The sequence below is a fragment of the Amblyomma americanum genome, chromosome 9 (assembly GCF_052857255.1).
Source record: "Amblyomma americanum isolate KBUSLIRL-KWMA chromosome 9, ASM5285725v1, whole genome shotgun sequence".
NCBI lineage: Eukaryota > Metazoa > Arthropoda > Arachnida > Ixodida > Ixodidae > Amblyomma > Amblyomma americanum.
This window is the reverse complement of record NC_135505.1, coordinates 11,005,271-11,021,365: the sequence shown is the minus strand read 5'-3', so window position 1 is coordinate 11,021,365 and position 16,095 is coordinate 11,005,271. Positions and strand designations below refer to the sequence as shown.

The 16,095-nt window shown below is 47.0% G+C and overlaps 1 protein-coding gene across 1 annotated transcript in view; it reads left to right on the top strand.

The window, feature by feature from the left end:
• Positions 1-16,095, top strand: part of LOC144104677 (aldehyde dehydrogenase family 16 member A1-like) — a 161,347-nt gene that overhangs the window by 80,511 nt on the left and 64,741 nt on the right. Inside the window, 2 exon segments of the mRNA XM_077637816.1 lie at positions 4,716-4,817; positions 8,587-8,817. Of these exon segments, the coding sequence (XP_077493942.1) occupies positions 4,716-4,817; positions 8,587-8,817 (333 nt within the window).

The following is a 16,095-nucleotide window of genomic DNA, read 5'->3' as shown; positions in this document are numbered from 1 at the left end:
CAGCGTTCACTTAGTCGCCAACCAGGAAATGCGCAGAAGAGTGGAGAAGCACTCGAAATCACAAGAACAGAAGATGCAAGCGTTACTTGCTGAAAAAGAAACAGGCACTAGGTCAACGATCTTCGAAACAAAGAACCTGTCATCCTACAGTCTGAAACCTGCTGAGGCCAAGCTACTCAGCCGAGGTTTGAACTTACCAAGGGAAAGTTCCGAATCCAAGAAAGGTTGCTTGTGCCGTCGAAGGAGCGGTGCGACTCCTGGACCGAGACGTTCAAGACGAAGTAAGGACGAAGGCGATAGGTGTGCTGTCTCGTATGAAGAAGACTTCACCAGACTACTCCCTGCCTCAAGACGAACGCAAGGCAATTTGTAGCCTACAGGCTAACGATGAAATTGCAATCCTTCCTGCAGATAAAGGCAATGTCATGGTAATCCTTGACTGCTCTTCGTACCAAGAAAAAATGGAAGCCTTGCTGCAGGACGAGAATACCTATCGCTGACTACCAAGAGACCCCACGTCAAAGGTGTAGACGTCTCTTCAGAAAATGCTTGCAAAAATCTTCGAGGGCCTTCCACCATCCATCCACCTTCCACCAGCCTCTACTGTCAGCTGCTTTGTACGAACGGCTCGGCACCCGCCATATACGGGCTTCCACACGTTCATAAAGAAGGCACCCCTCTACGCCCAATAGTAGACTTCAGGAGGTCTCCTGTGCACTCTCTGTCGCAGTACCTTCACGGTGTTTTGGCTCCACTCGTTGGAAAGACAGAAACAAACGTCAAGAACTCGTCTGATTTCATCGACAAGGTAAAAGCTATTGTCCCTGAAGACAATGACATGCTTGTGTCTTTCGACGTCTGCTCACTGTTCACCAGCGTACCTGTCAATCTGGCCGTTGAAGCTTGCAGGCAACGTCTCGACGATGAGGGCTCATGGCAAGATTGGACCCCTTTCGACGCAGCAGAGCTTTGCGAGCTATTGCGCTTCTGTCTTGCTAACACCTATTTTACTTGTAATGGCACCTTTTACCAACAGACCTTCGGCACAGCAATGGGAGCAGCAATCTCGGTGACAGCGGCGAACATCACGATGGAAGTAATCGAAAACAAAGCCCTAACCACTTTCCAGCCGCGACCAAAAATATTTCTAAGGTACGTGGACGACTGTTTCTATGTCCTAGTGCGCAAGCACATGGCCCTTTTTCTGGACCACCTGAGTCAAGTTCACTTTTGAAGAAGAAAACCGATGGCTGCCTCCCATTCCTGGACACCACAGTAACCAGTACTCCGACTGGCCTTGTATTTAATGTTTACCGCAAACCTATGCACACTGGAAGATACTTACATTTCAGTTCTGTGCACCAGTCGCTCACAAACAGTCTGTGGTTGTCTCCCTGATCAACCGTGCCAGACAGGTCTGCAGTCAAGATGCCAATCTAAAGAGCGAAATGAAAAGAATAGAGTCCGATCTTCGATGAAACGGCTACCCTCTTTCCTTCATCAGGAACACCGAAAGGATAATGCCAGTGAATCAGCCTGCCTCCGAAGAACGCGAGAGCAAAGAAAGACCAAAAGAGGAACGAGCTGCTGTCCCATACGTAGTGGGAATTAGCGAAGAGCTTGCACGTATTTTCCACAAGCATGGCGTCAACATCGCGCACGTCCCCGCTGGCAAGGTGCGAACAGAACTGGTGAATGTGAAGGACAATCTCCCTCGTGAAAGATTTCCAGGTGTTGTGTATGAGATTGACTGCACCGATTACTCATCAATATATATCGGTAAAATAAAGGACTTCAGGAGACACCTGAGAGAGCACCAGAACGACGTCCGAAACCAGAAAGCAGCATCGAACGCCGTCGCCGAGCATGTGCAAGAATCCGGCCACGAGATTAACTGGGATCAAGTAAAGATATTGACAACAGAAAAGAACACATCAGCACGGCAGAATCTTGAGTCCCTTATCATACAGACATCGTCTAACTCATTAAACAGTAACGACGGAACTCTACATCCTATCTATGCTAAATCATTAAAAACTCTACTGGTTGGTACAAAAGAACGGATCCGTGCGCCGATTGCTTCATAGTGAACAAGGGAGCCGTAGTGCTCCCGAAACGTCTTTTCATCTTTTCACTTCGGCCAGTGACCAGCAATCTGCATCACCTTGGTTCCTGACCAGATGGTATGCCGTCAAACCCTCGACTACAACGGTCATTTATTTCCGAGATACAGGTCTTGTCAAGTAAACACCCGTAAGCATCCGATGGACCGCCGAATGGATTTCTGTTTTGGCGAAGCACATTACGTTTTGAGTTGGGAAGAAAAAATTGGTGTTATTACTAGTGGCAAATTCTGTCCGCATAAGAATTTCTGATAACATGCTACTGCGGTCACTTATTTCCAAGATGAAGGGTGCTGAATTCCCATGAAACAAGAAATTGCTGCTATGTACAGCATTTAGCAAGAGTTGTTGTAGGTCTACTTGATCAGAATCTTTAGTCGTCATAAGTTTTTTGCGCAAAAAAGATGACACATAAACAATACAAAAGTATGAGCATGAATTGTCATCCATTGTCTTGTCTATGTATCGTCTTTTTTGCGTAAAAAACTTGTGATGGCGAATGAAGAGTTTACAGCATACTCTTAGAAGAAGCTGTGAGTTTGCTTTGTACCCAAAGCATCTTAATGTGAAGGTGAAATGGTTTTTTGAGAATTTGAGATTATTCAAGAATTTTTAAGCTAGCATCAATAACAACAAAGATATAGACGATTAAAAATTATGCTCCTCCTCTCCCCCCTCAACTCTTACACGTGGGGCACCAGACAAAAATAAAGAAAACAGCTATGGGACTGGGCCCCGCCCATGATTACGTCATCAACTGACGTTCCTTTTGCAGCTTCCGGTTGTCGCTCCTAGCACCCCAGCAGCAGCGTCGGCGGCGCGATTGCGGCGCACGTCGGGTTTCTTTGCTTGTCGTCTCTTGTAGTTAGCAGTAATGGACCCGGACCTCGAGGCGCAACTGCTCGCTCTTAACGGCCGCGATGGGCATCGAGCCCTATGCGTTCACGTCGTACCAGCTGAACGCCAGCGATGACAGTAGCGACTCGGCGAGCCACTGTGAGTGGCTTGGAACCCCAGACAGAAGGAGGCGGCAGAGGAAAATTGAAACCATATGCGGGAAGGCAATGCCCTGGCTCGCGCTTGCCCGAGAGGGTCGCGTGGCAGCACTAGCAGACGATTTTCAAGGCTATTGGAAGTGTGCCCGTGACGTCATGGCTGCCGTGGCTCCAGCGAATGATAGCATGTGGTGGCCTGGTGACGTCATAGGTATAGTGACGTCTTTTTTCACGATTTTAGCTTCAAAATCGGTCACTACGAGCGCACCAATCAGCCCGCAAATTTTAAAAAACATGGTTTTAAAAATTCATAATTTGCAGGCTGAGCTCCGAAGACTCATACTTAGTGTGAATGCTTCTTAGCATCATTTCTAAGCATTGAAAGCATTTACAAGCGACTTTTTATTCGTTGCATAATCCCTTTAAAATGTTGGCATAATCAGCGATTAAAACTGTGACGATTTCTGGCTTCTCATTGCATTAGAGAAGTGTGGGGAAAGTCATGGTGACATCATTGTTGCCAAAATGTCAGTTGTCCGCTGCCTTCATTTTTTCCCTTAAAACAAGAACTTCTTTGCTGGAAGCTTAGCACTACCTTACATGGCATCATCATTGCGGCCTCTCCCTGTTGCTGCGCATTGCAGAGAAGCTTAAACGCCTACACCACTCTACTCGATGATTATATCACCATTTGAAACACTAGCTCAAAAAGATTTCAATGCTTTAGCTTCAAATTTCACACATTCGGCTTGTTTAAACTGATGGAATTCTAAAATCTCTTCAGTTGCCCTTCAAAAGGATTAGTGATGCTTTGCTACCTTGTACCAATACCATGCAGGGAAGCCGTCTGATGCATTCTCCAAATCTGAGCTACCCTTATGTAAGTGCATTGCTGCAGATCTCGGATGATTGTGAATAAGCACTTGTCTTCAGTTTGAAGTAGCTGTATTGATATTTAAAATATTTTAAATTATTCATTTCAAATCTTTTTTTTCTTACCAAGATGGATGTCGTCAAACTGTTCACTCGCACTTGTAAAAGCACACAACACCAAGGAGGCCTATCAGTGAGAGTCAAAAGCATGCTGATTAAGTTTTTTAGCATTTTGGCAGTATTCAGCACGCAATACCTTTTCCTGTCTTTGGGCACCTGAAGCGAGAGGGGCACACGTGTCCCATTGCCCTGCAAATGGTTAATGGTAATGCTTTAAAGCGGTTTTCTTGATCAGGACAAGTTTGCTAGTCACGTCTGCTTCAGTAGATAGCCCCAACAGCTGTAGCAATGGAATGAAGTTGCTGCGCGGAGGGCAAGGCGGCCTCCACCGCTATAGCCTTCCTTTCACGGCCATAGCAACTATATAAACTGCATTGCCTGACTGTAGGCCTCTTTGTTCTGAGCACTAGTAAACTGACACCTTCTGCAAGTGGTCCCAGTCCAAGTAAATTTCATGTGTGGGGCTTAATATCATGGAAAGATGTTTTGGGATGACATTGCTTGTAAAACCATTCTGCAAAAAGGTGTTTCAGGTTTAGCCTAAAAGTCACGAGTGTGCCATGATGAAAACCTCCTTCATGTTTTCTCTTCTTCTTTTCTTCAGCTCCTGTCATGTGCTTATGGTTATGAGAAGAAGCATCCCCATCCACCAAGGGCGGCACTGTTTGCGGATGTTGCACCGTCATCTCCAGTTGTGCTCAACACGGTACTTCACTTTGCCTCATTCGTCAGTGCAGCTCATATTTATTTATTTGTAAATGCTGCATTCAGCAGGATGGACTGGAGCTGAGTGGGATGCAATGGGCAATGTAATCTTGCTGATACCGATTTCACAATGATAAGGATTTCCCTTACTGAAGTGCAGTAAGGGAAATCTTTATCCTTATGCCAGTTTTGCGCATTGACATAGAGGCTGCTCAAGGCCAGCACCAAGAGCGATGCGATGGAGCCACGCAGCAACAATGCAACCATGCTGTAGCATGCCCGATATTTTGTTTGCCTCGCCTTTACTTATAAGTGCGGAACAGCGGCCCTTCCATCAACTATCAATGCTCTCTTGAGCGCCGAGCACGCATTTGAAAGTAAAAAGAAAACTTGTAAGCTTGAGTTTCCCGTAGAACGCGATTGCGTTATCGTGCCGCCGTCGCTTATCACCAACCGCAATCAGCAGCCACATGTGGGGTGCCAGTTTGCTGTTTATCGATAGCCGCCATCGGCCACCGCCCACACGCACAAGGAGGGTATGCCAGTTCTAAGCGTTGACATAGCAACTGCTCAAGGCTAGCACCAAGAGCGATGCGATGGAGCTGCGTAGCAAAAATGCAACCACGCTGTAGCATGCATCTCGTTCGTCTCGCCTTTACTTATAGTGCGGAACAGCGGCCCTTCCATCAACCATCAACGCTCCCTTGAGCGCCGAGCGCGCATTTCAAAGCAAAAAGAAAACTTGTTGGGCGCGGTGTTTTCGTTTCGATTGTAAGTCGACCCCCCACTTCGGACTTTCAAATTTTTGAAAAATAGGTCAACTTACAATCATGTAAATAGGTTATGTACCCAAAAAAAGCAGGCGTACGTTTCTGATCCAAAGCGGCACGTGTGCTGGGTGACATTTTGCTGTTGTTCTTTCTTGATCATGGCATCCAAAACAACTTGTGTGAGATTTTCGATTTGTTGATTTTTTTATTTTTGTTGAAAAACCCACTTCTCCAGGTGCATGAGTGAACTGCTGAGAGTATTCAAATAAAACACGATTGGTTTGCAGTTTACTGCAGAGCTAGCTGTTTTTGACTTGTTACAGTCCTTAGACTTGAGAGTAGAAACGAAGCACACCTGTTGGAAGTATTCGCCCAGGCTGGAAAAACCAGAATTGCCATTCCATCTTTGTTTTGAGCTTTGTCAAAATCCTGTCATCGTACAATTGAACACAGCTTCTGCAAACAAGGTAGCAGACTTTGGGGTGCAGGATGCATAGATGATGTCATCATTTTGGATTGCAACACAATAGTAAGGGGCCTGCACCTTCAATGTCCACTCAACACAAAAAAGAAAAAAATGCTGTGACAGTTCTTCCTTATGTACACTGCCTTTCACATGGTCTCAAAAATGTAGCCAATCGGTATGGTGTGATGTGGGTGTGTTTTTTTCTGCACAAAGATAACTTGAACAGGTTGTGTGCACTTGTGGAAGAAATGGTGGAAAACAGCCTCAAGTGAGCTGTGGGATAAAGCGCAGAACAAAGTTTTTCCCGGGGGTAGTGTATAAGATTCCTCTGTGCTCCTGTGGACAGATATACAGATAGGGCAGTGCATTAGTACACGTCTGAAGGAACACCAGGATCCATTAGAATCAGCTAATTTAACTGACCTTGTTTTTCCTTCATTACATCATAGTGACATTTTGTTCAGCCATCCTGGCCGATTAAGAAGGAAGATCAGGGAAGCTTACCACATGAAGAAAAAAACCATGATTGTGCTTCATCAGCAAGCCTTCTATCTGTCTTCATGATAGGGAAGTCATCAACCCACATAGCAACACTTGCATTTTTTTGTTTTGTTGTATGATTGTTTGTATGAGTGCAGTTGGCGATCCTGAGTGGCTCCTGGAAGGGTGACGTTCTTCGATCTACGACCACCAACTTGCACTGCGAATAAACACCTTTGCACCATATATAACGATAGGATTCTGGCAGCACAGACGAGCAAAATGTCAAAAAAGTTAGAAAAATATATAGATTTCAAAGTCAATGACGTGTATAGATTTCAAAGTCAATGACGTGAAAACTCCACAAACACAGACTGGCGTGCCATAATCCGTGAGGGGGCTTTGCATATGGCTTTCAGAAAAACACTGCTAGCGTTGGTGGTGTCCGTCTTTCTTTTTTCTGTCCTTGTCTTTAGCGCTAGTTATCATGCGCAGTGAATTTCCGAATATTCGAAAATTCCCGAATACTCGTCAGCGATCGTATACTGCGCATACTTTCATAAATTCGACCGTGGCAAAACCACAATATCTGGGCAAATTAGCCGATAATCGAGTTAAAAATTCCGGGAAAACAATACAGAGGTCCTATCCGCTTCCTTCTCCGCCGTTTATCACGCGGACCGACCGCATGCCGACGCCGCAAGGCAGGATAATTTCGTGAGAATTTCCCCTCGTGAATCTCGTGAGAATTTCCCCAAGGGGGCTTTTCCACATATCACCCGTGCTGCGAACAAGATGGTCGACGGCCCGCTTCGAGCAATCGCAACGCGAAATCGCACTTTTTTTTAATGCTTCTGTAATACGTTACATATTTAATGCCCACATCCGAAGAATGCGTCCTGTCGCCTTCATAACTCTCCGAGCGTGACTTCCGCCATCCTGTTTTGTAAACCACACTATGCGGGAAAGCTTACTTAAGGAATGCCGCGGGAGACTCCTGAAGGGGCGTGTCGAGTAGTCACAATAGGGCAAGCGATCCTGTTAAAATCTCGCCTATTGCATGGTGCATTGTAACCTGCACACCTCTTTATCGGGCGTAACTGCAGGCGTGGCAATAATTGGAAGGCCTCTGTCGCTAGGGCAAAAAAATAGCCTGGCTGTGTAGTTTCGGTTTCTGAGGTTCACCGCTGCCCCGCGGCAACTTCAAATGTCGGCCCGCGCATTCGCCGATAGTCCATTCCCAGCTCCGCGCGGCTTATTTTTTCTTTTTATAAACCGCCTCGCCGCTCCGACGCCAGTGTGTGTTTCCTGGCCCCTTGCTTGCATTTGTGGTTCTTCCAGCACTCCGAAAAAGGTGGCTCGTCACGGGCATACAGGTGTTAGCGCAATGGAGCTGCCTCATAAGGCCTTGCTGCATCTTCAGCATTTTCGGCAGCATTTTTTTTTTCGAGGGGGCGCGGGCAATTTTATTAACAGAGGCTTTCGGATGAACTGGGCATTTCTTCCGGTCCCTTGAACTCCGAATGAATGAGGGTTAATAGTCATCATGTTATTTTTTTGTTGCCAGTCTTGTCATTTTATGGATTTTGTTTTGCATGACCTCATTATAGTTTGAATACTGTTATGCTGGTCTAATCAAGTAGTATACATTTCTGTGCACATCATGTTTTTTTATATGGTACTGAGGCAGTCTAGTTTTGTTTATTTTAGTTGCAAAGACCATACACTATTTTGAAAAAAATAATGGCAACAATGTTTGCTTGCTCATCATTTTCTGAAATTTTTTTTGTACTGAACAGCTATTCGATCTTCGAAGCCATTTTTTCTTCATATTTGTATTCGATTCGTATTCGAAAATTTCAATATTCTCGCACCCCTACTGAAAAGCCAATTACTTCTTGATCCTATGCCTGAGCAGACTTAGTAATGCTTGATTATGACAGTTACAGGCTAAGCTACAACGCCGTTTAAGTCACTGACGTTGCAGATTTGACTCTACCAGTTGCAAAGGAAAATGAAACAAGGTTTTTAATCTGGGCTTCCTTCGCTGGCAGGTGGGCTGGCCAGTGGTGCTGGTGAGCCAGTTTCGCACAGCCAAGGAGTCGGTGGCACTGGTCAACAGTGCACTGCACCACTCCGAGGTGAGCGTGTGGACCGAAAGGCTACCAGTAGCCCTGGAACTGGCCAACGCCTACAAGGCGACGAGCATCTTTGTCAACGGCCAGGGGCTCCGCGATGCCTCCATCGAGTTTGGCTCTCGCTTGGGCATCGTCTGTGGAGAGAGAGTGAGTAGTGTGTCCGCCTGATCCACTGCCTATAATTTCAGTTTAATTCCCTGTTAACTCAGAGATCCTGGCCTACTATGTAGTGTTTGTTTTGATCCAAGTGACTTCAGTTTGTCGAGATTTCATTGTGCATCTACCCAACCCACTAAAAGCTGTCCAAGTAAAACCTCTTTAATTTCGACCTGAAGGGAGTGTAAAAAACATCCAAATATCGAATTATCGAATGGCCTCCCCCCAATATGCCAAAAACCTTTAGCGTGAAAGCTAAATTTATTTAGTGGCATCTTGGGCGATTTTTATCTCCTTTTAAAATGAAAACTGCATGACTATATTTCTTGCTGCTGAAACGCATCACCTCTGGCGAGGTGATGGATATAACTCCCAGTTCGCCCGCTTTGCAGCAGTGGAACAGCTCTTGAGTGACAAAAAGGCCGAGCCCTGATAACGGGCCCAGAACAGAAGTAAACCCGTTTTCAGTCCCACCCCAAGACATAAATGTCACTTTTTAGAAAAGTTCAGTGGAACTGTAGAGGACTGCTGAGGAATTACAGTGACATAACTTATATTTTAGGGTCAATGTTGCCCGTAGCTATAATGACACAGGTGATAGAAGAGGAGGACGAAGGGAACTCAGGCGATAGAAGCAGAGGATGAAGAAAATCTTCTTCCTGCTCGTGCTCGCTCTACCGGCTGTGTAGCTCCTTGGTCCCCGAGTGTTTTTGGTGTATTATTCGTTACAATATGTCTTCAGGAAACCAGTCTTGGTCCATGACATGTGAATATCCTAAGACATTATAAATATTTTAGATGCAATAGTGAGCAGGCAAACAGACTCTCGGGAAGCGTCGCAACTCTCAAACTCAAAGCGGCACCCCTACTCAACAAATCAAACTCAAAACAAAACTTGAGGCGGTTGCATTCATCACAGCTGCAAAACAATGACAATTTGTTCTTTATCTCTTCCTCCACATCTCATATTAACAGTCCATGATCTAGAAGACCTGACCGATAAACTTCCAGAGCCATATCTGGTAGTTGGGGATTTTAACCCCCTCTTCCCTTTTTGGGGAAGTGAATGCTATGACTCTAGCGACCAAATAATCGAAGATCTTATCTTGAAAAATAATTTATGTCTCTTAAATACCGAAAAGGCCACATTGCTGCCCAAGCTCATGAAAAATTTATTTGTTTATTTATTACGGAATATTTATTTATTACAGAAGAAATTGAGCTTCCTTGATCTAGCTTTCACATCACCATCTGTTTTTAACGATTTTAGATTGGATGTTTTAAATGACCTCCTGAGAAGTGATCACCTGCCTGCTGTCGTCAGGTTATCATCTTCTACACCTACCTACCCCACAAGACCATGGCGATGGAAAATTCACCTCGCGGACTGGTCAATTTTTAGAACAAATGGAAACAGAATTTTGTGAACGGCTCATTGTTGGTGAAGTTCATGAAAGTCAACAGGATAGATAAGCGGGCGAGTTGGTGATACATAATGCAAAAAAAACAGCGCGAACAAACGGGGACTAGACGAAGAATACACAGGAACAAGCGCTGACTCTCAACTAAAGTTTAATCACAGGAAGCACACTTATAAAAGGAAACAGAAAACGAAAAAAACACAAAATCAGAACGCATGTGTTACTATGTGATGTCCAGATATGCAACCTCACAGTCACGCAGGAGCAGGGATGGTTGGCTGACACATAATCTTGGTTTCTTTGTCATGTTATATGCCTCGATAATTTCCCTGGTCAACTGGTCGGGGTGTTTGTACAAAATGTCAGTAAAATGCAAGGACGGAAAACATGATTGACACTCTCGGCAATGATCAACTAGATTAGTGGAGCGATTAGATTCTAATGAATTGAGATGTTCTCCGAGTCGTGTGTTAATACAACGTCCCGTTTGCCCAATGTATATCTGACCACAGGATAGGGGGATTTTATAAACTACCCCTTTGGAGCACGGCACAAAACTTTTAGCGTGCTTAATACCACAGGACGCTGCAGATTTCTTGGGGTTGCGGGACTTATTTTCTACTGCTGAACAAATTTTACTGAGCTTATTCGGGGCCGAAAAAACCACATCAACTTTATACCTATGGGCCACATTTTTAAGACCATGAGACAGGCGATGCACATAGGGAAGGACTGCGAACTTTTTCCGTTTCTGTTCTTTCTGTGAAGACGGCAGCAGTGTCGGCGCTTTAAGCTTTTTCGTCTAGTCCCCGTTTGTTCGCGCTGTTTTTTTTGCTTCATGAAAGGTTTACTGCATGCATGATATCAGCTGCAACACTAGCTATACCGCAAACAGCATGACTCGTACAGAAGAAACAAAAAGTATGGTGGACACAAGAATGCACATTGGCAAAAATAGAGCAAAGTAAAGCTTTGTCGTTTTCCCACTGCAGAGAACTTGCTTATCTTTAAGAACGATAAGGCTAGAGCGCAATGCATCTAAAGAAATGCAGAAATATGTGTCCTTTGTAAACAGTTCATTACCTTGAAATAAAATGTGAGAACAAGTTTGGAAATTCACTGTTGATCATACTCCTTTCACATTTCCGTTATTGAAAGCACCCGGCATGCAAACATCATTAAAAGAATAGGCCAACACGTTGGGCGGTGCATTTTGCTCAAGTCTCGTCAAACTACACAAGCACCTTCCAGAAGCACAAGGCAATAGCAGAAAAACAAAAACTTCCCTCTGGAGCTGGCATGCATGAGGACTACAGGCAGCTTATCATACTGCAGGAATTAAAAAGTGTATTATCCTCTAATGAAATGCACAGCCCAGACAGTGTGAATTGCACTATGCTTGCCCATCTAGCCGAGGCTGCCATAGAGGCACTGTTGAAATTCTTTAATAAAAATATGGGTAACCTGGAGAGTGCAAAAAAGCAGTCATATTCTCTTTTCTAAAACCCGGAAAGACCACCAGCACGCTTTAACAGTTACAGGCCGATAAAGTGGCTGATTCGGCTTGTTGGTCTGTGATCATGGTTAAGGAATGCAACGCTACAAAAACAAGTCAGCGCTGGCTGTTCTGTGTAGTGTTTTGTGTTCTGGCTGTTCTTCGTTTGTCCTCATTTTTGCCGCACTGAATTCCTTAACCATAACAGGCCAATAGCCCTTACCAGCTGTATTGCAAAATCATTCGAAAGTGTCAGCATTAGAAGAAAACACGAACAGAGACGACGGACGAAGGAGAGATCTCTCTTCTTCGTCCATCGTCTCTGTTCGCACTGTATTTTTCTTTTAAAATGAACGTAACCCAAGTAGCCCAGCTTTCCATCCTACTACAGCAAATGTCAACATTAAATTGACCATCATGCTTGAATCCCGTCGCCTGTTAGGCATGCATCAGTGTGGATTTAAAAAGGCATGTTCAACCACTGAACACCATGCGGGAGGCGTTGATCCGAGCATTGTATCGGGGTCTTCTTCGACCTGGAGAAGGCCTATGATACCACGTTGAGGTTCGGCATCCTCCGCAGCCTAGTAGGCCTAGGTGTACGTGGATTTCATGACTAACCACACATTCTGAGTCCACCTATGAGCAACTCTTTCCATAACTTTTACCCAGCAGAATGGCATACCCCAAAGGCATATTCTAAGCACAACACTCTTGATAGTAAAAATGAATTCTTTAGCTAAAATAATCACCATGTCCATAATGTATTCGGTTTAGGTTGATGACCTACAAATGGCATGCAAATACAAATGGCCATAAATAAACGGCTGCTTGGCCATAGATAAATGGATTCAGGTTTTCTCCTCAAAAAGCAGTAGCTCTTGCGTTCTCACAGCGAAGGGGGCCTGCAGTTCAATCCTAATTTATACTCGAACCAAACCACACTATACCAATTAAACAAGAATATGAAATTTTGGGCATTACTTTTGACAAGAAACTCACCTTTCTGCCACATATAGACAACATTAAAAATAAAGCTTAACAAGCTCTTAATGAAGGTTACAAGGGTAGACGTGCGGGCTAGTTGGTGGTTCATACTTCTTTTAAACAGTGCAAAAGACATGGACGTAGAAGGTACGCAGTCCTGTGTTTTCCTTCTGCGTCTGCGTCTTTTGCGCTGTTTAAAAGAAGCTCTTAATGTCCTTTAGTGCTGTCAGGAAAATGGTGGGGGTCTGATAGAGCATGCCTTTTGCAAATCTATTGCTCTGTGGTGCGCTTTAAGCTAGACTATATGTGCATAGTATATGGTCCAGCAACAGCATCCTACTTGAAATGATTAGACCCTGTTCATAATCTTGGTCTGCACCTGTCGTTTGGAACATACAGAACATCCCCGGTAGCCAGCCTTTACGTCGAAGCTAATGAGCTTGCTCTAGAGGATCAAATAATCGTTCTGACATGCACGCATGTCCTAAAGATCTCTCCTAAAGGTCTCTCCCGAAACATCTTTGCCATCCCATTGTTATGAAGTGCCGATATAAAAAGTATGGGGTCACTCTGCGTTCAGCCGGCCGGGAAGGCGAGCTTCCGTGCCAGCTACACGCAGGCATTACTCAGACGCGTCACGCTTCCCAAACCCGTGTCACAGCCACGGCACGTCCGGACGAAATAGGCAACGACAGGGCATGCTAAGAAATAGTTTATTATCCTAATGTGAGGCATAGCACACTGCGGAAGAATGTTCTATCTGAAAAGTAGATGTTCAGCAGCTCATCAAGTCGCTGTTGTTGACCGGCATTGGGTTCAGGGGCCGGCGGGCAATGAAGGGTTCCTCGGAGGAGTCAAGTGTGGGCCAGCAGCGAGAGGGAGCATTCCCTGCCGCGAGTTCCTCCTTTTATCCCCTCGGGCATTGCCTCCTGAGGAACAAAACGTTGCTCACATGCTCGGGCATGCAACCCTTTCTGAAGTAGGCAGCGTGCTGTCGTGTCGTGACATCACATCAGTGTTGGCTGGGGGAATGAGCAGAGCCGCAGGAGTGCCTTCTCTCCACATTCCCGGTGGGATCGCCACTGGCACGGGGGACGAGGAGGGATACCAGTGTATTCCACAAAGGTTATTCAATGGCCAACCACAATCTATCAGGCCACTAGTAGTAGTAAGTGGTTTTATTAAAATAATAATAAAAAGGAAGGAAAAGATTTTTCCTAGCACCAGCATCTGTCATCGATACTGAGGCACATGAGCTGGGGCAACTGAAATAAAGGATAGCAGGCGGAATGGAGAAATGAAAGGAATGAGGTGAAGGGACAGGAAGAGAGGATAGAGGGAGAGGAAATATACACAAACTTTTTACACAAATAGAGATGTGTCCAGCTTGTGCGCCTTGATTAGTTCATGATGAAGGAATTAAAACACGAGCGCACATCACTTTGTTGGCTACAACTGGAGTGGGGTTTCCAGTTGTTAATCGTCTAAGGTAGAACTCGCGGAGCGCTCGGTCACTGCGTGTAACTACCTGACGGAGAACAGACGGTACATCAAGCCCGTGTGTTTGAGGAATGCACAGAGGCTCACCAAGGTTCGCTCACGGGTGCGCTCACTGCCCTGCGGCCATAATAGGGTCTTGAGGGAGTCTGGTAGTATGCCCAGTGCCTTATGGGCCGCAAGCATATCGCGACGAGCATCAGCGTCCGCGGCATAGTGAAGGAGCAAATGCTCTAGTGTTTCCACTCCACTGCATCCGTCACACACATTACTCGTCGCGATTCCGTGATGCTCCCGTCGTTCCCCAGGCCACACGTAGCCAGTGCGCACACGAAGGATCATTGCACTTTGCGACCGCGTAAGTGCGCGACAGCCGTTGATGCTGTCGATGCGCTCACCTCCTGCGATGCGTGGGTCGAAGTGCTGCTTTCGGAGATGGTCATGGATGGCCACATGCACGCCCTCAAGCGCAAGGGGCAGATCGCTGGCAGGTAGTTGATATGCGGCGGTCACGAGGTCATCAGCTTCTTCGTTGCCGGCGATGCCGCAGTGACCGGGCACCCACTCTGCATGCACGGTGCACCCTCTCTGCGGGAGGCGCTCGATGCGCAAGCGAATGTCTCACACTAGTGGGGCACCGCGGCCGTTGGATTGCAGGCGGCTTAGGGCGGCCCGGGAATCGCACAGCAGAGCACTCCTGGGCGGGGTAGGGCCGAGGGTGAGGAGCAGGTCCAGCCCGAGCCGGATCCCCATCAGCTCTGCTGTGGTGGAGGAGCCCAGGAAGGTGGCGTGTTGCTGGCTGTGCAGTCGCAGGGCGGGGATGGTAGCCACTGCTGCAAGGGAGCAGCTGTCGCGGGCCACTGAGCCGTCGGTGTACATGAGGAGATGGTCCTGGAGCTCATCGTGTATGACTGCTCTGGCCAGCTGCTGCACAGCACAGAGGGGTGTACTCCGCTTTCTCGCGATGCCGACGATCTCTCGCTGTACCTCCTAGGCAGCAGGCCAGGGTGCTCAGGAGCTGTCGGAAGGGTGCCCCTTGAGTCAATTGCTCATACTCGAGCAGCGCCGCGCCCATTTGTGAGCGCGGGTGCGAGCGCATACACTGCAGCAGCGAGCCGCCGTCCAGTGCGCGGTGAAGGCGGTCGGTGTGACTCAGTGCCCTGCACGCTGCTTGGAGCTCAAGTGGCTATGCTCCTGCCTTGGCCAACGTTGCGGTGCACTGCGAGTTTTTGGGCAGGCCTAGGCACACACGCAGGGACTTGCGGTGCCTTCCAGCATGGCTTGTGCATCGTGACGAGCGGCAATGCATAGAGCACCGCCCCCAAAGCTGAGGCATTGTATGGCTGCAGCGCGGCTTGCTGGGAGATGCCGTGGCCTTGAGCGGTGAGCTTGTGCACGGCGGCGGGGGTCCTCGTCATCTGCAGGCAGATCTTGGTCGCTGCGGGGCGGAAGGAAAGGCACCAGTCGATGTCCAGGCCTAGGTACCGCACCGATTTACGCCAAGGAATCGAAGTCCCGTCCAGTGACAGTGGCGCAAAGTGCACACGCGAGCGCGAAATGCAGGCCATGGCCACCGAATTGTCCGCGCTCAGCGACAGACCTAGGCCGTGCAAGCAGGCGTCAGTTGCTGGCAGCGCTCCCTGAAGGCACTCCCGCACACGGAGCGCCTCGCCCGGTGGCCCCCGGCACCACAGAGCTATGTCGTCCGCGTATATGGACATGTACACATGGTGTCGGCCACTCGTGGGGAGGCAGGCCGGCACCATCGACATGGCCACATTAAATAGGAACGGTGATAAGACAGAGCCCCGTAGCACGCCCAGTTCCACCGGACGAGGCTCGGAGAATTTTCCCCCTACTCGTACGCGC